At 38.2% G+C, this 21,208-nt stretch overlaps 4 protein-coding genes across 5 annotated transcripts in view; 2 read left to right on the top strand and 2 right to left on the bottom strand.

Moving 5' to 3' along the window:
• Window positions 1–114: 114 nt before the first annotated feature.
• zbtb8os (zinc finger and BTB domain containing 8 opposite strand) lies at window positions 115–4,716 on the bottom strand. The gene is made up of 7 exons (XM_044143667.1): window positions 4,528–4,716; window positions 4,258–4,282; window positions 4,046–4,167; window positions 1,438–1,520; window positions 1,189–1,241; window positions 855–891; window positions 115–731 (listed from the first exon to the last, which is right to left on the bottom strand). Exons 1-7 carry the CDS (start codon window positions 4,607–4,609, stop codon window positions 645–647), a joined length of 489 nt encoding a protein of 162 aa, XP_043999602.1. The 5' UTR covers window positions 4,610–4,716; the 3' UTR covers window positions 115–644.
• Window positions 4,200–9,848, top strand: LOC122846600 (histone-binding protein RBBP4). 2 transcript variants are annotated; one of them, XM_044143663.1, is made up of 11 exons: window positions 4,200–4,217; window positions 5,711–5,858; window positions 6,706–6,851; window positions 6,936–7,109; window positions 7,206–7,321; window positions 7,452–7,612; window positions 7,690–7,816; window positions 7,920–7,997; window positions 8,296–8,430; window positions 8,507–8,617; window positions 9,302–9,848. In XM_044143663.1, the coding sequence occupies exons 2-11, from the start codon at window positions 5,800–5,802 to the stop codon at window positions 9,362–9,364; spliced, it is 1,170 nt and encodes a 389-aa protein (XP_043999598.1). In that variant the 5' UTR covers window positions 4,200–4,217; window positions 5,711–5,799; the 3' UTR covers window positions 9,365–9,848. The 2 variants fall into 2 exon arrangements, with proteins under 2 accessions (XP_043999598.1, XP_043999597.1); XM_044143662.1 differs by lacking the exon at window positions 4,200–4,217 and adding an exon at window positions 4,983–5,248.
• LOC122846603 (syncoilin-like) lies at window positions 8,870–12,782 on the bottom strand. The gene is made up of 5 exons (XM_044143666.1): window positions 12,612–12,782; window positions 11,937–12,407; window positions 10,654–11,064; window positions 10,455–10,579; window positions 8,870–10,378 (listed from the first exon to the last, which is right to left on the bottom strand). The coding sequence occupies exons 2-5, from the start codon at window positions 12,399–12,401 to the stop codon at window positions 10,315–10,317; spliced, it is 1,065 nt and encodes a 354-aa protein (XP_043999601.1). The 5' UTR covers window positions 12,402–12,407; window positions 12,612–12,782; the 3' UTR covers window positions 8,870–10,314.
• A 985-nt stretch (window positions 12,783–13,767) lies between these two features.
• Window positions 13,768–21,208, top strand: part of si:dkey-157l19.2 (uncharacterized protein KIAA1522 homolog) — a 30,353-nt gene continuing 22,912 nt past the window's right edge. The window contains exon 1 of the mRNA XM_044143584.1: window positions 13,768–14,089. The gene's annotated coding sequence lies outside the window, so the exon portion shown is untranslated. The remainder of the gene's footprint in view (window positions 14,090–21,208) is intronic.

Raw genomic sequence — 21,208 nt, 5'->3', positions numbered from 1 at the left:
ATTTTTATATTATAAATATAACAATTCCGTAAAAGATTGATGTGTACTTTTTACTTATAAAAATTTTTTTACTTTACATTTTATTTGCTGATAATGATCAACATAGGAGTCAAATTACGTTTTTAACTCTTTGTCTTTAATAAAGCTGCTGATTAAAATATTTTAGCAAGAATATTACAATAACAGAAATAGAAACCAAAAGAAAAAAAAGAAAGTAATAACTTAATTCAAGGCATCCATAACCATTACATCAAACTACAAACCATTTATTGATACTTAGGCAGTTCATCTGTTATTCCAGTTTATGGAGCTGTTATTCCAGCTTGCGGAATAACAGATGATCTGTGATACTTCCAACAAATCAATTAAAATATATTTTTTCAACTTTCATCATAACCCATATCCCCATAATTCGTTTATCTAGAGATCTTTTTTCTTAGTGTAAAGTTCTACATTACATTTCACAAGATAATATCCTTTAATTAAATGAATCTTCGATAGGCCTAATTAGAAAACAGTTAATCAACGGCAGTAAACCTGATTTTGCTAGTTAACGATCAGTGTATGAAATGAAACAAAAATCTTGATTATGTGCATATGTAGACTGAACAGTCCCAATGAACCAGGAGTGTTGTCTGTCCTCTTCAAATATCAATGATGGCAAATATTTCTGGCTTTACTTTATCGTGGATCTGCATTGCAGAGTATGTGATAGCTTTCACTTCGGTTCCCTTGAAAAAAAAAAAAAAAAACACAAAGAGCATAACGGGATTAATTAGGTTTATTCTAACTTTTACTGGATACATAAAAGTGATATATAAATATGTAAAAATTTCCTCTCCTCTGTGTCCTACCTGTGGATGTTTTGCCAGAGAAAATTCTTCACCCCACCTTTTATTAGCATTAGAAACAATATGAGTCAAACACACAGTACTCAGTAGTCTTCATCCAAAGTCAGTAAAACCTAAGCTTTGTTTGAAATTATTGCATCGATTACACATGGTCTTTATATGAACATAAAGTTGACAAATACATTTTCAATAAGAAAAAATATCTGACACTTCTTAAAAACTACCATTAAGTTGCAATTGATTCCATGAAAAAATAACTGACATAAAACTATGAGAAAAACTAACAATTGTATCAAAAATACGACTCATAATTTTATCAAATTTAGTCAAAACTTACCCAATGGATCGAATCTTAAAATGCATTCTGTCAATGGACACAACTTTGATTTCCTGATAAAAAGACACATCAGATTTAAGCACAAAAAAATGGCTAGTGACATTATCAGTTTTCTTAAGCAGGATCAAATAAATATTCTAACAAGTGTACTGATCAACACCAAGAATGATTTGAAGGAAAGAAAAGAGTTAATAAAAAATAATACTTTCAGTAATAAATCAAATAGCAATAAGTAGCAAGCTGACCAACCCTGGGGACAAAGAAGAGATCTGCACAAAACTTGTATAACCAGTCATCTAAGAAATGGAAGAGAAGAGACTCCATGTCTTCACCTTTAGAAAAAGAACAATACAAACAGTATTTAGCTTTATTGATTGTGAAACATCGTGCATAAGCTGATTAAAACAGAAGTTAATATCTTTGTTTTATCCTTTAAATCCTGTTTTTCAAACATACTTTAGTTGTTAGGACATTTTGTAGAGAAATGGAACTCAAATAAAATAATATCATCTTCCATATTGGATTAGATTACCTGAAACCACTTATTGTCAATGACGACAATAACACCAGGGTCAAAGGTGTAGATAAGCTGGAGGTTTTGGGAAGAAACTATAGTCACAGCTATGAAGCTGTGATTATATTATATACATGGGTTTCTATGGCTCCTAATTTTAACCAACCTCACCTGTGACCTGTTTGAAGAGAGTTTCTGGGCTCCAGTTAGGTACACCGGCATCAACTTTCTGACACAACTGCCAGAAAAGCCCACAAAAATGTTTACCTGACATACAGAACTCCATGTAAAAACTAATAAGGCGTGAAAATTATTAATGAAAAAATTCCACCTTTGAAACAAAGTTATTTACAATAAACGGACCAAAATTCTATCTTATGGTCCCAATCATATTATTATGCCTTAATTTAACTGTGCAAAAAAAAAAGAAAAAGAAAAAAGAACCAGGAACACATTTCCTATTTATAACTGGCCTGGAAAAAGTTAAGGCCTTTTGATGGAAAAGGAGAGGGGGTTGTAACATAAAACAACATGCAAAATTACACAAATTAGACAACGTGAAAACCAAAAGACAGATTACAATGTTGACAAGTACATAATACACACACAAAACATAACTTCAGAAAAAGTGGAGAAAGTCTGGTAAGGTTTTAGGTAGAAGGCAACAAGGCCCATCATAAAGTGTACACCGCCATCATTGTGAACTACAGAGTGTGTGAGTTGCAAAGGCACAGTAAACTTGGTAAAACTTGATGGCAAGATGCATGCAGGATGTTATCAGAAAGAATAGAGGAACATTTGAACCAAGCCAGTCAGACAAAGACATCCCAATATGAGACACAAGGCCAAGTGGACCTGTGATTGGCTACAGAATAAAATGCCTCATTCAAAACTACTAGAGAAGCCTTCTAGTTGTCATTCATGTTAAAGGAACATTAAATATAGGGTCATGTAAACTTCTGATCAGTGTAATCTGGGTAGTTTCTGATGTTGTTATGATTTAAAAAGAGTAACCATATTCGTCTTCTGATAAATGACTTTGCCCAGCTACAAACCATGACTAAAAGAAAGGTTTTGGTTTCTTTTCTTGTTTAAGTGTGAAACTTCACTTTAAGTGTTAACATGCATGGCTGATTTAAATGTTAGTGGACAAGCCCAACAACAACCACTCACATGATCAGATCACATCAGATCAATCAGATCCAGATTGATCTGATCACCAGTTACCCATTTTACATACAAATAAGCACAAAGCACTTTCACAGAATGGACCGTCAGCGAGCAATTAAGGCAGTTATTATGTTGATTTGAATGTATTCATCTCCAACTAGAGAGCAGAAAATTGAGATTCTGTGCCATCACTGACTCATATTTGTCCCCATTAAAAATTCCTGCCACATTGACTAAAGCAATTTCCAGGTAATAAGAAAAAAGCTGGCAAAAAATGATGCTGCCACCACTATGCCTCCCTACAGTTGGGTGATTTACTTACAGTTTATTTTTAATTTTACACCAAACAGAAGTTATAACCACAATTATGACCAGATCATCCCATTTCCAATATGCTTGTTTGATTGGTTTTACCAAGATTTTCTTTGAAAAGGTTTCCATCTTGCTCCCCTCCCCCAGTGCAACTGTTCAACATTGCTGAAGGCATTTTGAAACCAGCTTTCTTCTTATATAGTATGTATCTTTTATTTCTTTTATTCTTGTATGGTAATTATTGCATATTTTTCCCATTTGATGATGATTATCTTGCTATGTTCCATGGTATTGTCTATTACTTTTTAGTCTTCTTCCATCTCCTGACTGATACAATTTGCCCAAAAAAGATCTCTCAGATGCTTTGAAACCTATTTGCATGCATTTAAAAAAACGTCAGAAAGCATCTCCAACTTTGTTTGAGATTAGCAGGAAATACATGATGACAGAAAGGGTGCAAAATATGACACTGCACAAGCTTTTAAGATTTTTGTAACAGAAAACAGAATGTGTATGTACTCCCGGTTGGAGTTGCCCATATGAGAAAAATAAAAAATGGCATGCTACCATTTTTTATTTTTCTCATATTTCCAGTGAGTTGTATTCATGATGATACTTGTGAATTCTAAAGGTAACATGTTTCATTAGATTAAAATCAGAAGCACTGGAGTAGAGGCAGCTCTCCTTTGAATTTTAATTACCAAAACAATAGTGAATACCACATATCAATTTCCATCCCAATGAAACATTTATTTCATGAAACATATATATTTTTTTATTTTATGAAACAACTTTTCACTATTTTGCGTTGGTATACCACATTAAACTCAAGGAACAACATGCTTTCTGCTGATTTCTCACCTTCTGATTCCACTTCAACAGTATCAATGGGTTCCACAGTTTCTGTGTCCGTCATATAGCCAAACATTCCCATCGCACACTGCTCAAAAGCTTCTTCCAAGGAGTCTCCCCAGGAGTGAATTCTGAAAAAATATAAATACATGGAACAATCAAAGTGATCACTGGACAGAAGGTAGAGACTCATTTATTAACGCAGGAGACAAAACACTCACTGCACATCTGCTGTATGATCCAGATCTGAAATAAAACATGAGGTATGAGTTTAATGAACTGCAGTTGACCAGGGTAAGCAGTTGTAGCGACCGTTGTTTCATGGGATGTATGTTTGATACCTCGTTAAGGCAACATGCTTAATTTAAGATGTTTTAACATTCATTTTTTGTATCTAAATCCAGTGTAAATTACTACAATCAAAACTTGGTTTATTTACCTCATGGAACAAGTTAAGCTACCAACATTTTTCGTGATTATTCCTGACTTACATTCATATTTCTTGTTGATGGGAGGATATTTTGATTTAGTAGCTTTCTGTTCCTCTGTCAGGTCTAGCTGACGGTCATCCATTGAAGCTGGAAGTTGATTTAAACGTAAAAATTACAATTATTTCTCGCCAACAACATGTCGAATGAGCTAAAACAGAAGGTGTTGCATTCAATGTCTGAACCATTTGTCTCGTAAATTGACGTAGCGAACAAACAGTTGAAAATAAATCGGAGAAAACAAACGAGGATCATCAAATATAGCCAACTACTGTTAATCCCAATATAACAATCATATTATGATTTAGTAAAAGCAGAAAAAGAGCACATTATCTGAAAAATCCTAAGAATTCGTTGATTATAGGAAGATAGGACTTCGAAAGTTTTAGGTTACGGTTCATTGTTGCTTCTATATGTTGTAAAGTTACGCTTTATGGTTATGTCGGAAGATTTATTATGGGTAACGCTTTAAAAACTAGACAATGTGTGGATTTTCTAAACATGATTTTATAATTTCCGAGTTTCCATGTTGCATTTTTGGATCTTCCGGATCTAATGTCATAAGGACTTCCTGTCGGCTTTGCTGCATGCTGATTGGCTGATTGTGTTCTGTGGAGTTGGCGCCATTGCGGAGCTCCGTGCTGTCTTCTGTGCGCTCTCCCGAAAAATACTTATTTTCGCCTGACTTGTCTGTGTAGTTAAGACGAAATGGCCGATAAAGACGGTAAGAATGCCACTGGTTCAGGACTAGCGGTTTATTTTTGAATGTTCATAGCTTTTAATGATTTAAAACCCAAGAGCTATCGGACCGGCGGCTGTTGGCGCGTCAGCCAGCATCTCCTTTCATTGTTACGGAGTAGCATGCTAGGTGTTAGCTGCTAACTCGCTGGTAACAAGGGGACTTTTAATGAAACGATATATATCATGTAATGGTGAATGTGGAACTGTGTGTTACGCACACGTGTTTCTACAGTTGTCTTGCTATAAATTACCGTGTTATTGTCGTTTACAACACAGGGAATAACCTAAAGTCATTATCATAGTTCTGGTATATTGATGACAAGTAGGTAGTTGACATAGTCTAAATGCCACATGGTTATTCTCAGATGTCTTCTAAGTTTGCTAAGCTACTGTGAGGTTTGTAGTTGTTTCCTAACAGCACTGTGGATTGGATGTGTTTTTGCAGCTGCATTTGATGATGCCGTGGAGGAAAGGGTGATCAATGAAGAGTACAAGATCTGGAAGAAGAACACCCCTTTCCTCTATGATCTGGTCATGACTCACGCCCTGGAGTGGCCAAGCCTGACCGCTCAGTGGCTGCCAGATGTCACCAGGTGAGCATGAGATGAGCTACACTTTCACAAATATCAATACAGAAACAGCTGGTCCAAAATTTAATGGGGCCTTAAGCAGGATTTGATTACAGGAGCTTCCAATTTTCATTTCTGAGCTCAACTAATTTTCGACATCATTTATATTTGGATGTGGATTTTGTGAAAAATTTGTGAAATATTGCTTGCAACTTGAGAGTAATAAAATGATTTCCCTAGGCTACTGTATCTCTGCATCAGTCACATGGTCATTTAGAATAGAATAGAGATTTCCTTATTGTCCCACAATGAAGAAATTCAGGTGTATTATCAGCAAGTTAAATGGAAATAGAAGCATGCATGCTGAAAATAAGATGGTCAGGCTGGGGTCAGGCTTTTGTCATTGTTTTTATCAACTACCCATTTTCCAGATGTGGGAAAAAAAGAGAAAATGATGCAGAAAATCTAGAATTATGACTGAAATTATAATCAATTTCATTTGAGAATCAAAACTAAAAATCTGCTTCCTGACTATTGTTGATTAAATTTGACATGACTTTGTAGGGCTAGACAAGAAATACATTTTTGGGAAAATTTGGAGTTTAGTTCCACCAATGCACCTCTTGGGCTTCCACAGTTCAGAGTGATGTCATCACGCCAAGGGCCAACCTTCTTGTTTTACAGCTTTTATTTAGTTGGAAATTGAATTCAAGTCAAATAACTGAAATCAAAGCAAGTTTTCTGTCATTTGTATTTTATTTAAAAAAGCAAATAATTAGGAAATAGAGTTTGGTATGAAAACAAGTTATTTTTGAGTCAAATTGTCCAGTGCTGCTTAATTGTGTTTATTTTGCGGTCATGTTCTTCACAGACCCGAGGGAAAGGACTACAGCGTGCATAGACTGGTGTTGGGGACACACACCTCTGACGAGCAGAATCACCTTGTTATTGCCAGTGTTCAGCTTCCAAATGATGATGCCCAGTTTGATGCTTCACACTATGACAGTGAGAAAGGAGGTGAGTCATATCCAGTGAAATTATCTTATAACAAAGTCTTATTGCACCATTTGAAGTTAGTTTAAATAAAGGTATTTCTTTCAGAGTTTGGAGGCTTTGGCTCTGTTAGTGGAAAAATAGAAATTGAGATCAAGATCAACCATGAGGGAGAAGTGAACAGAGCACGCTATATGCCCCAGAATCCCTGTATTATTGCCACCAAAACCCCCACCAGTGATGTGCTGGTCTTTGATTACACAAAGCACCCCTCCAAACCTGGTAAGGGCCCTTCTGAAACAACTTAGAGTTTTGTACCGCAGTTTCTTTCTGAAAGTTTACAGATTTATTTAACATTAGTTTAATTTTCTATAATAGATCCTTCTGGAGAATGCACCCCAGACCTGCGACTCAGGGGACACCAGAAGGAAGGCTACGGCCTCTCCTGGAACCCAAACCTCAGCGGATGCCTCCTCAGTGCTTCTGATGACCATGTAAGAGACTCTACTAAAGACTTTGTAACTTTACTAACCTGTTTAATTACTTTTACTTCTCTTTCACAATCAGACTCTGTGACATTCTTTACGGTTAAATAAATATTTTCACTTTTTTTGTCTTCTTTAGACTATATGCCTCTGGGATATCAGCACGGTGCCAAAGGAGGGGAAGATTGTAGATGCCAAAACAATCTTCACAGGCCACACAGCTGTGGTGGAGGACGTTTCCTGGCATCTCCTCCATGAATCCCTCTTCGGATCTGTGGCAGACGACCAGAAACTCATGATGTATGTGACCTTCTCAGAAGAAAATCAGCAATTCTGGGCTTTTATCTGAACATCAGTTCATTTTGTCTTTTTAACAGCTGGGACACTCGGTCAAACAACACCTCCAAACCGAGCCATGCAGTGGACGCTCACACTGCTGAAGTCAACTGCCTGTCTTTTAATCCCTACAGTGAGTTCATTTTGGCCACTGGCTCTGCTGACAAGGTGGGATGAGATTCTAGTGAACTCTTAAATGGCATCTTGTTCTTTTAAGTCCTGTTTCAATTTAATTAATTTGCTTTGGCCCTGTTATTTTTTATATTTGCAGACTGTGGCTCTTTGGGACTTGAGGAACCTGAAGCTGAAACTCCATTCATTTGAGTCTCACAAGGATGAAATCTTCCAGGTAAGATCTACACTTATTTTATTTTAATTCTCAAGAAATTAAAACATCTTTGACACAATAGTGCTGGATTTCTAAACTTATTTTGTGAATGAGGAACATTAATTCAAAAAAGAAATGGCATTATATGTGTTTTAAATAAATGCACACTGAGTAAGGGAATGTGAAAACAATATTTGTTTTGTCATATTAAACGTTGTGTACGCAGCGTGGCTCAGTGCGTAGAGCGATCTGTGTTCAACTTTGAAAATATTATATATTTAAGAGGTTTTTTTCCCCCTCTCCTGCCTTCTATTCACAGGTCCAGTGGTCTCCTCATAATGAGACGATTCTGGCCTCCAGCGGCACAGACAGGCGACTCAACGTCTGGGACCTGAGTAAGATCGGAGAGGAGCAGTCGCCAGAGGACGCTGAGGATGGCCCTCCGGAGTTGCTGGTGAGCGGCCATTCACAGATTCTGGTTTTAGTTGAATGGTAGGTGGTTTGCTAATCACTCCTGCTCTCATTCCCAGTTCATCCATGGCGGACACACAGCTAAGATCTCAGACTTTTCCTGGAACCCCAATGAGCCATGGGTCATCTGTTCGGTGTCAGAGGACAACATCATGCAAGTGTGGCAGATGGTAAGCCCTGCCTGATGGATATTTCACATCCTGAGTTATTCAGGGATCCTTAACAATAGATTTATACATTTTATAGTTCTGGAAAAGCATTTGAATTCCAGTTTTTATTTACTTAGAACTGTTCCATTTGCATCCATCCAGTTGTAAATCTATACCAATCCATCTGTCAATTCTTGTATATTTTCATCAATCTATTTGTTCATCTATGCTTGTTCCTAAGTCAAGCCTGGATAAAACGTGTTGGAACTGGGGTTTCACAATACATTTCACATTTATTATTGCAGTATCACTGTACTCAATAAAATATCATGCAGGACCACCTGGGTGGTAATACATTTGGTGAGATTTGATGGTTGCAGCACAGATAGTTTCAAGGCAGAAACTATCAATAAGATGTTTTTGTTGATGTGGAACTAAAACATCTAGTTTTTATCCAATAGCTTGGTTATATGGCTTATTATCTGAAGTGTTTTCTATGAAATTATAGCAGAAACATATTAGCACTCTGTAATTGGTTTACTTATGTTTTTTTTTTTCTTTGTTTAAAATGAAGAGTAGATGTGGAGACTAGGGTAAAACTTAGAATGGAATTTAATATATTATTGTTTCAACTAGTAAATTTTAGCTTATTACATTTATTATAAACAGCAAATGTAGTAAATCTGTGTGAATTGTCTTGCACAGGCTGAAAACATCTACAACGATGAAGACCCAGAGGGTGCTGCAGATTCAGAGGTCCAGGCATGAGTCCAGTACTGAACTCACTTCTTTTGACCTGCTTGTTAAAAATGGATCACTTTCTCAGATCTGCTTCCGTAAGCAGCAAAACGTTTTCAAATACATCTCAGAGAAAAGTGTTTAAAAGAGTTTCTGCACCATTAACGTGTTGTGATGCATTTCAAATTACACCAGTTTCAATCTGATTTCTAGATACCATTTAGTTTTTCCAAGATCATTTGTGGTTGGTAATGAAACCTTCTTCGACCAGTCTGCTGTTATCAGTTTTATTTCTTGTCATTAGCTGTGCAGAAAACATTTTCACAATGATCCATTTTTAATACAATTGTACATACTGTAGGGTTTTCCTTTTTATTTGCTTGATATTTGTAGGTGAATTTTTCAGCTTGTGTCGTCACTTGTTTGTGTTTTGTTTTCTTCTGCATTTTGTTTCTGTGCTGCACCTGAGCTTTTGTGTATCTAAGAATATTCATAATAAAAATATTTACAGAAATTTGTGAATTTTACTTCTGGGTTTTTTTTAGAGGCAAGACTTAATGTTCTATAAATTGGGAATTATGTTAATGTTTGCATTATGCTGCAGTTTCTGTCAGCATCATGCAGAAACTACAGCATTTTTGCAGCACAAAGTTTTCTTTTGTGCTGCAAAGGAAATTTAATAAAAAAACTTTTTTTTTTTTTATATTAAATTCTCATACTGAAGTTAAAAATACAAACTTCAAACTACATAAACTTGTCAAATTCTGAGAAGCATAATCTGCTAAAATTCTGACTGCTTATATTGGAGAAAATCTGCAACGGCTTAAGTTCAAAGTTGTGGAAGCAGGTTTTGCTTTTAAAAGCCACTGAAGTCGTTTCTTGTAGATCAGTCCACAGGAGGTTCAAATGTGTCCTTAAAGTAACATGATCTGTAAGACCATGATGTAAACCTTTAAGCTGTTCTGGGGCTTGATCTGCTTTCAGCCTCTGGAAATAGATAACTGTTCTTTCTCTTCAGAGATGTTATGCAGTTCATTGTTTCCTCTGCGAGACAAAACAGTTTTCAGTCACTTGTCCCACAGATTGTCAATTAAAGCAAAACAGATTCAGGTAAATTTACCTTAAAAATGTGAGCTCTGTTTTCAGGCCCTCTGTGAGCTGCTCCAAATCAGTCCTGTAGGTTTTTTGAATCTCAAACTCCAATTTTAATTCTCTGAGTGTCTCTTGTAGTTCTTCCACTGTTTCCTGTACAAACAATACAATTTCCTTCAGGTTTACTGCATTCTAAACATCAATGTTTCTCTAGAGACAAGTCCTACCTTGTGATGTGCTGTCCTCTCCTCCCTCTCCATCTCCATAAGATTGATCCGTTTCAGCAGACAAGATCTCTGCACCTCCAGCCTCCGAATGTCTTCTCTCAGAGGAGCCAGGCTGGCTCTCAGGTCCATCGCCTGCTCCTTGCAGTTTCTCAGAGCTTCCTCCCCAGCCTGCCTTCTCCTCAGCAGGGCTACCATGCGTGGCTCGTACCAGCCCTCCAGTGCCTTTACGCTGCCGCTGAGCCTCCGCTGCAGCCTGATGGAAGCCTGCCGACACTGACTGACATCACTCATGGTCCTTGACCGGCGCGGTCTAGAGGCTTGATCTCTGAGGGAGTTGAGCTGGTTCTGGTGGTCAACCTGCAGCTGGTGCAACTCATGGGACAGATCATGGAGACTGGCCTTCAGTTCCTCCTATCAATAAACAGAGCATGAGGAGCAGATATATGGTAAGTTGCACAAATAGTGCCTTGCAGAAATATTCACACCACTTGTAATGTGACTGGATACTTTTGCAAGGTGCTGAATGTAAACTGGTGAGCACAAATTTAGTGTGCCCAAAACAGGACATGAAATATAATAAAATAAAATGTCTAATTCCAGCAACATGACAATGGCATCAAAAAGCGCGTGAGCGCAAGGAGTTAACTTCACTAAAAATTAAACGAAATGACAGTAATCTTCACTTGTGTAATACTTAAGTTAAAGATTTCACAAAATTTAATGTAAATTATATATAATTACATTGCTTTATATCCCAAAGATAGACATGATTACACACAGAACAAGTGTTGTGGCAATTGCTTGTCAAACCAAACATCACATAAAAATTCAATCCATAAGCCAATGTCCAAAGTTTTACGTTTGCTTTTTAGATTGTATTTTTTCTCCCAGTTGGCAAGCAAATAATAAAGATCAAACTATTCATTGTTTCCTGCTGCCTCTCCTGCTTCGGTAAAAAATCATAGGCCCCAACCCAGTGCATGCTGCTCCTATACTAGTCCCTATATTTATAGAAAATTCACCCACAGTTCTCCCTATCTAGCTTAGGAAATAATGAAATCAAAAAAATATCAAAAAATAATAATAAAATAAAGAATTACTAACCTGCAATTACATTCTGCAAATAATCCTCCCCAAAAAAAGAATAAATGTGAAAAAAACTGAGAATAAATGTGAAAAAATTCGAAGTGCTAAACATAAAGAATAAATAGTTCCAACAAGAATGATTAAAAATTGTGAATCAGAGAAACATTTCAGGGACAGTCAACAGCATGTGCACAGACCTGTGCCAGACTAGACTGAGCCACTTCGTACTCCTGTCCAGCCAGCGCCACCTGACTCTGGATGCAGACTCTGGCTGTGGTGAACAGTTTCCTCTTTACCTGCTCCACTTCCTGGTGCATAGAGACATAATCCAGCTGAGCCAGAGTGAGAAGCCTCCTTGCCGCCATCAGCTTTTCTCTGAGGTGCTCCACAACCTGCAGCATAGGCTCGTTCAGAGCCAGAAGCTCCTGGATCAGCTCGTCCCTCTGCCTCTCCAGACCCGACACTTGCTGAATGCAGTGCTCAAAAAGTTCCCCCAGAGCTTTCATGCCTATCTGGTTCATCTTTAGTGTGTTGAGCAGTGTAGTTTCACACAGGGCTCTTTCAGAGTCAGTGTGTACATCATGTTTTGAAATATCCTCATTGTGTAATTCCTCAGTGGATGTTGTGTTGCTGCCATCCTCCACTTGCTGTTTTCTGCTCATGACAAACTGAAGCAGAAAACAACTTTACAGTCGTTAACCGAGAAATAATCAACTTTAAATCACGTCAGCGGTTTTAATAATTACCTCTTAAATAGGCAGTTTAACATACTTAATTATCCTGACTAACCGCTGTTGGCCCAGCAATGACTCTCTACTCATGATCAAATCATGGAGATGATTAACAACACAAATTAAGTATACTTTACTCACTGTTTTGGAGATGCCAGCCCCAGTGTTTCAAAACCTTTGAGTGGAGTTTGTTCTTTAGCGCTAAGTAGTTCCATATGTCTCCAGAAAAACACAGGATCACTTTGTATTTATTAATAACACAGGAGGGGAAACTCTATCTAAGACTCTCATGGAATCACGATCTGTGTCAGTGACGGGGGGCAGACTGTGTCTTGACCAGCTTATGTGGCATCAAAGTCTATATTTATACACATCGGCAGCTTGTTTTTTATGTGTGCACTTAGTTTGCCAGTAATATTGTGGTGGAAACCAACTATTTTCATTAACTTTTAACCATAAATCATCCAGGAAAGTGTTACAATATTAGAAGAGCAGTGCAACCAGTTGCTCTGGATGTAATATTTGCATGATTAATGAACATATTTGTTTCAGCAGTTTTGCATACGGTCGATCAAGCCTCCCTCAGAAAAATGGAAATGAGTACTAACCTGGGACACATAAAAGAATTTCATCAAGATATGAGCAGGATAAAAGGAATATTGTAGTCTTAAAAACCCCAATGCTATGGTGCCTTGCAAAACTATACAGACTTGTGCTTTTACACCCTTTTTCACATTTTGGATTTCTCAATTTACCACAAACCAGAAGGATACTCAGGGAACATACTGAAGATGGTTTACGGTGTATGGATAGTTTCCGAGGTGCTGCACTAGGAAATTATAAACCAATTTGAAATATTTCCTGAATAAACAAGTAAAAATTGAACCCATTTGTTAAATAGAACTAGCTTTAATTTTTATAGTGCTATTATGTTCTACTGTATTTTTGTTGTATTTTTATTTATTTATTTACATTTCAATGATTTTTGCAGATGTGGACCATGTTACAGACCAGTTAAGATTATTTTAAAGTCTAATTAATTTTAAAAAAATGTTTTAAGTTATGTCGTATGAAAATGTTAAATAAAATGATGAGACATAAATATTTTTTAATTTTCAAATAAAATTATTATTATTTTTTAAAAAAATAATATTTTAGCAGTAAAATATGAGGATTTTCTTTTTTTAACAGTTATATCTTGTCGCAGTTTTGCACGTTCGCCACCAGATGTCCTCAGTTCGCCGACCGCTGCCCCGCTCTGCTACCTGAGCCCTGCCTCCTCCAGGTGGGATTACCAACTCGGTGGTATTTTCTTCACTCCCTTCTTATCTGCCTTGGTTCATTGGAGCGTCCGCACACAGACAGACAGACAGACAAACAGCTCATGACAGCAGGGCAAACTCTTCTGTTTTGCTTTGACAGAGTGGAGCCGAGTAAATGCTGCAGTTTCGTGAACCGCGCTGAAGTTTTCACGGAAATGGTTCACCTGAAGTTTTCTGTCGGACAGTAAGAATAAAAAAAAGTTTGGAGCTGGAGAGAAATGAAGCCCCTGAGAGACGCTTCATATGGAGAGTGAGTAAATAAACCCTAGCCGGATCGCTAAAAGTTTTTTAAAAAAGGTAAGATTCTCTCTTTTTAACGTTTTGACGCAAACTCCGTAATATGCTTTTATTTGTAGTTATTTGAAAACATTTGCGCTATAAACTTAACTTTAAAAATACAATTTCTGTTTTCTTTTATCCAGTTTTTAACGTTTCTGCTCTAGGATTTCTTTTTAATTAAAGAGAAACTTTCTTGTTAAGCCCAATGTTCTACATTGTAATCAAATATAGTGTAGTGCTTTGAAGAATCCAACAGAGGTAATTTAAGACCTCTGACAATAAACCCTATTGTCTCCTTCCTCTCACCCAGCTGGAAATGCTTCCTTACTACACGATTCTCTCGCACTTGGTTTTGATTATTGCCCATGCATTTGCTTGTTAGTGGACCTCTACGGGCAAGGAATTTCATCCTTTCTCTCTGGTCTGCTGCATCTCCTGAACTTAGGACAAATTAAAGATTTGGGCTTGAACTTTTCTTTTGCAGATCAGTGAGGGCTGGGGTTCTGTTTCTTTTTTAGTTGCAATTTCTTGGTTTCATACTAAGAAGTTGAGGCCAAGATGAAGCCATTTTTGTTTAGAAAGGGTGTGTCACCTACTGGTGTTCCTTCTACACCATGTCTGCCATGCCAAGGCTTGCACCCAAGGAAATTACAGTTGTGGTATATGAGCAGTAGCAAAGATTCAGCTGTAGATCCAGATAGACATTAAAATCTAGATGACATAACAGGAAAAAATAGAAATTCACATATTTTCTTGATACCAATGTTCTCCAGTTCTTTGCAGTTTGACCTGGTTATTCCAATTTCTGTGCTTGAAGGACAATAATTTCAGTCATAATGTGCTAATGGTAGAATGCTAAACCATTAGCATTCTAACACTTTGCTATAAACGCGTTGCACTGTGCTAACTGGACACTTAGAAATACAAGACATTTGCTGATATCTATCTACTGAAATGACCAGGTACAGTAGTTTCAAACAAAACAATAAGGAATGCACTCAACCACACAATTTCTATGCTCACTCACTGCACAAGACTCCACTGCTGAAAAAAAAGCATGGGTAAACCCGTTGAGAAGCCTGTGAAATACTGGTTGAATATACTCTGGTCTGATTTAGCCAAAGCAATTGGTGAAAAAAATCAAGGGAAAGAGTTTGAATCCGATTCCAGCCTTGGCTGAAGCATCTATTTCAGAAAACCTAAAAGATGCTTTGTTTTGTTGTGAAACTACTGTCAGGCTTAGGCTGAGTTGCTCAGTGGAGGAAAGGTCAAAGCTGCTTGTCCAGACAAGGCAACAGGAAGAACAATCAGTACTGTAACAGCCACATGACTGAGTGATCTGTGTGGAAACGGATGGCTCATGAGTGTGAAACAGGGTGCAGTTAATTCAAGAGATGAGTAAATTATCAGTAAGCCTTCATCAGCACTTATGTAAATTCAAGTTAGTTCATATTGTAAGGAGGCTAGCACCAGGCGGTCTGCAAATGCAAACAAGCTTGTTCCCACACTTGTTTTTCGGGCCAAAATGCTTTATTTTCTTCACTATAATCATTTTTCTTTGACTTCTGGCCATTTTTCTGCCTCTTTGGTTGAGAAACCTTCAATTTAACCCTGAGTCCCTGCAGATACTCAGCATTGCCAGGTTGTATTTTTAAGCCCCTTTGCTGTCCAGCTGTGTTTGCCCTCTTAGTGACTTGGTCAGTGCTGCTCCATGACAGTTTCTTTTTTTTGTTTTCAAGAGTGACCAGGCAGTGCAGGGGGCTATAAGCTCTGTAGTCCTAACTTGGATTCCTTGTAACCCTTAGAAGCGAACCTAATGAGACCCTCTACATCCTTTGTTTGTGTGGTCCTGTCCCACAGTCTTTGTGTTTCCCTTCTGCCACACATCAGTCTTACACAGATGGGTGATTTAAAGGCTTCTGCAGAACTTGATAGCATACTGAGTAGTAATGCAGTCACTGGATTGGAGAAGAGATGCATCTAAAACATGAAGGACTGTGAGCCCTGAGGATCAGGATTGAGAATTGCTGTGCTAGAGGAATTCTGAGAGTCTAAAAACCTGATATCAACATGTTAATTAGTCTGGGTTTCTGCTTGCATGCAGCCTGAAGTCCCAGCTCAACAGATATTCTTTCCAACTTTTAAAACACTACCTTACCATGAATCCTGTTTCTAAAGGATACCCTTATTCCCCTGAGCACTGGAGCACACCTTTAGGAAGCTTGCATAATGAGTTGCCAACATTTTCTAATAGTTAGTCACGCATGACTCAATATGCCTACATTTGTTGACAAAACAGTTAGTAGCCCTGCAACAGATTTTTTTTATTTTTATCACATATTGCATATAGGTAGCAGAAAATGTAGAATATGATATATAGTTGGTTAAAAATGTTGCAATTTATCAAATGTGCAACTTATATTTATTCTTGTTTGAGCAGAGCAAAAACTGAACAGAAGTAATGAAGTATAGGCAAAATGTAAGCTTGAGGGCTTGGAACGAGCTTTGAGGAGGGTTCCTTTAAATTGTCTTTCTTCTGATGAAAATGTAAAAGCCTGATTTCAACCATCTGTGAATTGACCGGCAGTGATGCGCTATGCTCCCACCTCTGGCACTTCCTCTGGCATCTCTAATCGAGGACTTTTAAATCTTATGAAGAGTTAGACTAGAAATATGAGCTGTTTTTTAAAACTCTGGCATACTTTGATGCCAGTAGCACAATTACCGGATTAGATGATAAACAATTAATCCTTTTAAATGTATAAATCATCAGAAAAAGTTGAATGCCGAATTTCTCTCAGTGGAAACACACAACTGCATATTATATTATCTCTAAATGACTTCCATGTGCCAGCTATTATCTGTTTTCTTCCATGTGGCCAATTGTGGCAGGGGGGCTGTAGGAGGGACGTGTGACAGTGAGAGGTTGAGGACTCATACATGTGTGTGTGTGTGTGTGTGTGTGTTGGAGAGTGAAAAAGCAGAGTTGAGAGAAGAGTTCTTCAGTTGGTAATTATCAATCTTTCAGGAATGCTGCTGCCGCTCTTACCAGACAAGCTGCAGCATGGCTGCGACAGCTTCACAAGGTCCACCAGCTCGCATTACCCTTCTATCACAGGTTCTCCTCCTCCGACATGCACACACAGAGGGCGTACAATCTGAGAAAACCTTCCAGACTATTTTTGAGGGGGTTGGGGATTGTGCCTTTATTTTCCTACAGCGCTTGTTGTTATTTGCTTTTTTTTGTTCTTGTTACCTACATGGCTGTTTTCTGTAATCTTATCCTCTCAGCAAACAAAGAGACCACAATATGTCAGAATGAGATTATATTTCAGCTCTTTTGCCAAAGCATGTCATGGAAGAAAAGCAAATGACTGGAAACTTTCGAGCCAAAGTTTGGCTCATAAAAGAAAAAGAAAAGTTAACAATCTCATGAGCTTCTTTTTCTTTCTTTAGAGCATTTCCAGTTTCTTTCCTCTAACAGCAACAATCACTGTGCTGGTCTTGTATGACAAGCTCTCACCGTTCAGATGAGGTTACTTAAGTTTGCTCTTGAGCACCAATGCTCGTCTTTGTTTGATAAAGCCCAAAGAAGACGGCCAACGCCCTGACTGATGCCTCCAGGTGCTTCACTGCAACACCAGTTTTGCTCAACACTTGCGATTTAGCAACAGTCGTAAAAGCTGAGAACTGTTAGTTTCCACTCCGGTTGTTGATTTAATAAGAAAACTGGAGTTTATCCACTCCATCCTTTCAACTTCCAATAAGGGAACTATTAATCTTCTGATCTGTCATTCTGGAGGCCGTGCCATGTGAAACCAGCAGCTGAGGTGTAGCTGTGAATGGCTCCATGTATAAACTGAGCCAGTCCTTATACAAACAAAGGTGGCTGTCTGTATCAACGCCACGCCCTCTTGCCTTATCCCCATGAGGTAGCACAGTCTGTCAGGCGGCTTCCCTGTGTGACTCACTGCGATTGCATTTACATTTCCTAGAGCCCCCTCCTTTGTACCCCATGCCACTCACTACATGTCAGATTCTTATTTCTCCTGTTTGGCTCCAGAGCCAAAGAGCAGCGAGTGAGCTAACCTGAACTTTTGAGGGGCCTCAACAGGATCAATACATGCTGACTGGAGTGCAGCGTTAGCTTTATGAAGTTCAACAAATACTGGGAAGTATCACAGATTATACAAATTTAAGTATCAGACAAAGATGAGGTGGGTAAATTCAGAACGCAGTTTTCATATTTTACTTATTGAGAAGAAATCTTCCCAAATCAACCTGGAAATAATCCTCACCCTCTTTGTTAATCAGAATTGGCTTTATTTGCTGAATTTGTGCACACAAACAATGTATCTTTCTCTTGTAATTTTGGTTAAAACATTTATGAAAAATGTCTGGGAAAAGTAAATATGTGGATATACATCCATCCATCTGTCCATTTTCTTACACCCTTGTCTTTAGTGGGGTCAGGAGGGGTTCTGGTGCCTGTCTCCAGGGAGACATTTCGGGCCAGAGGCGGGGTACACCCTGGACAGGTTGTTAGTCCATCACAGTGTACATATACAGTACAAACCAAAGGTTTGGACACACCTTGAAATTGAATTCAATGAGAAGGTGCAACACATCATAGCTGATCTTAAGAAATTCACTAACAGATGAGAAACTCTGAGTACATTTTGTAAAATAAACATCATATTGATGGTCAAACATGACGGTCTGGAGATGATTTAATGCAATGGAATGCTACTGTCATCGTAGACTGAACCATGAAATCTGCTCTCTACCAGAAAGTCCAGAAGGAGACTATTTCTCGATCCGTTCATAACTTTAGGCTTAAGTGCACTTGGGTCAAGCATCAGCAAGCCTACCTCTGAATACCTTGAAAAGCTACAATGAATATTTGCGTTGGCTTAGTAAAAATCTAGATTTAAATCTGACAAACATCCTAAGTCTCACTGACTGTTACTTCCAAAGCTAAAGTTCAGTAGTTATATCTATGGGTGGAGCAACTGGGAGTAATACATTCCCATATAATAGCAACTTTGGCTTGGACAGCCTCTTCTCTTAAAAAATGAAATATTTTGAGAACTGTTGTGAATTTAAATTTGTCTGATCTGAAACAGCTAAATGTGACAGAAAACAGAGCCCTTCAAGTTACACAAATGTTATCTGACGGCCTGAACATTCATGGTGAAGATTGCTGACTGGACAGTAGTTTAACAAACATCATGCACAACCAGAGGAAGCCACAAAAGGTCATTGTTCAAGAGACTGGTTGTACAGAATGCTGTGTCTATGCGCATTAAGGGAAAGTTGAGTGGAAGAAAACACTTGGAACAGTTGCACAAGCAATGGGAATACACACAGGTCTGAGAGGATTGTAAAGCCAAGCCCATTCAGAGTTAGGGAGAGATAAAGCTCCCCGTTCAGCCGGTTTAGTGAAGCTATACAGTGCTGTTACTTTAGACAACTGTTTCCCCGATTTCTCTCTCATTCCTTCCACAATCCTTTGTCAGTGGTGGATAGGCCTCTGTGCGATGTAATCCTGAATTAACTCTTGTATGAGTACAGCAGAGTCTCGCTTCAGGCAAAGCAGGTGTCACTGCTTTACATCTTTTCAACTTTACTTGATGTCTCTGCCAAGGGGAGCGAGGATGCAGACCTGTTCTGGAATTTGTGTCCTCAAGCTGCAGAGCATATAGCTGTCAGACGTGCTCGATCAATACATGGTTAAACTGAGTCTCAAAAACTGTTTTCCTGCTGAAGTCTACTTTGTGGGCCGTCAGAATCAATGTTGCAGGTATTATTGACACAGAGACTTGAGGTTTGTGTGGTTAGAGTGGGATCGTCTGTCCAAGAGTAAGGTCTAAATAAACAGCAGGTTGGGACATATCTTTGCCTCTGCAGAACTGAGGCCAGCCTACAAAAACCGCAAAAATTTAGCTGTAGCGTATGTTTGTTTTGAAGATTATGCATTTGTATTTTGTAGTTTGTCTGTAAACCTTTGTAAACTGAGAACGTCGGGTTAAGTTCTGTCTGGTGCCACCATGTAGCTCTATAATTAGAATGTAGGTGCCGTGGTTTTGAGAAAACAATCCATTTTGAGCTTATTTTCTATTATGAAAACAATGACATTGAAAATCTGGAACCTTGTTATTGAATCGAATTGTAAAAAAAAAGAAAACAAAACAAAAAACAACGATATTTTTAGAAGTCTAAACTCGGTGCCACACCCTGGTAGACTGTTTGAAAATCTTGGAATCTCCAGGTATTTTTGTGTAACCACAACACTGGTAGCCTGACTCAACTCTTCAAGACCAGACTATACGGATAGGGGTTCTCTGGGTGGTCTCTGCCACAACCCAGAGTTCTCCTTGATCTCATTCCTCTGTTAGTAACACAAGAAGTTGTTGGACTTTCAGCCGCCTGTGGGATATAAGAGAATAAACTGGACTGAGAAAGCTGTCTGATTATTGGCCAGTGTTGCAAATACTGATGCCTGGATGTTAGTCATGCCTAAATGACTGTAATTTGAAGCAGGAGAAACGCGTAGTGAAAAACAGGCATGTTACTTTTCCTCAGAGGAGATAGTCCTTTTGCTGTTGGTGGGGTTGTTCATTGGAATGCAAATGCTTCTTGCACATTAAATAATTTCAGATTTGATCAGGAGTGCATCCATAGGAAGGTTTTTGGAGCGCCCCCTGACCCATATGTCAAGAATGGCACAAAGTTGATTCACCAGCTCAGATGGTTAGTTTAAAAAATGTTGGTTAAAATTTGTATTTTATGCAGAGCTTTTCAAGTAGATGGAAACAAATTGAAACCTTAAAATGGAAAATGTGAGGTACTTACAGATACTTATTGAAGATGAATACTTCAATAAGTATTCATCTCATTGAACAAGAGTTTGTGTACGAGTAGGTAACATACACATGATATGTAGATGAAGATATTAATGGCAAAATTTATGAAAATGTTTTTCCCCCTCCCCTCCAGAGGGTCTTTTGTGGGCTCTAGTGTCCCTTATATGAAAGTAGGCTGACAGGAAAGGGGGGAAGAAAAAGAGGGAAGACATGCGGTAAATATCGCCGGGTCCGGGAATCAAACCCACTGCAGCGCACCCATGAAAATTTA

The sequence above is a fragment of the Gambusia affinis genome, linkage group LG16 (genome assembly GCF_019740435.1).
Source record: "Gambusia affinis linkage group LG16, SWU_Gaff_1.0, whole genome shotgun sequence".
Lineage (NCBI taxonomy): Eukaryota > Metazoa > Chordata > Actinopteri > Cyprinodontiformes > Poeciliidae > Gambusia > Gambusia affinis.
The sequence above is the reverse complement of the archived record's forward strand: the minus strand, read 5'-3'. Positions and strand labels throughout refer to the sequence as shown.

Bases quoted from the DNA above. Each gene is read 5' to 3' on its own strand.
- LOC122846603 (XM_044143666.1), bottom strand. From the start codon at position 12,401: ATGAGCAGAAAACAGCAAGTGGAGGATGGCAGCAACACAACATCCACT. The intron at 11,065-11,936 runs GTCTGTGCACAT...GTTTATTGATAG, and splicing joins CTCAGTCTAGTCTGGCACAG to GAGGAACTGAAGGCCAGTCT. The intron at 10,580-10,653 runs GTAGGACTTGTC...TTGTTTGTACAG, and splicing joins AGAGGACAGCACATCACAAG to GAAACAGTGGAAGAACTACA.
- LOC122846600 (XM_044143662.1), top strand. The intron at 5,859-6,705 runs GTGAGCATGAGA...TGTTCTTCACAG, and splicing joins TGGCTGCCAGATGTCACCAG to ACCCGAGGGAAAGGACTACA. The intron at 7,998-8,295 runs GTAAGATCTACA...TTCTATTCACAG, and splicing joins ACAAGGATGAAATCTTCCAG to GTCCAGTGGTCTCCTCATAA.
- zbtb8os (XM_044143667.1), bottom strand. From the start codon at position 4,609: ATGGATGACCGTCAGCTAGACCTGACAGAGGAACAGAAAGCTACTAAA. The intron at 1,242-1,437 runs GTTGGTCAGCTT...TCTTTTTATCAG, and splicing joins ATCTCTTCTTTGTCCCCAGG to GAAATCAAAGTTGTGTCCAT. The intron at 892-1,188 runs GTAAGTTTTGAC...TGCTAATAAAAG, and splicing joins TTTAAGATTCGATCCATTGG to GTGGGGTGAAGAATTTTCTC.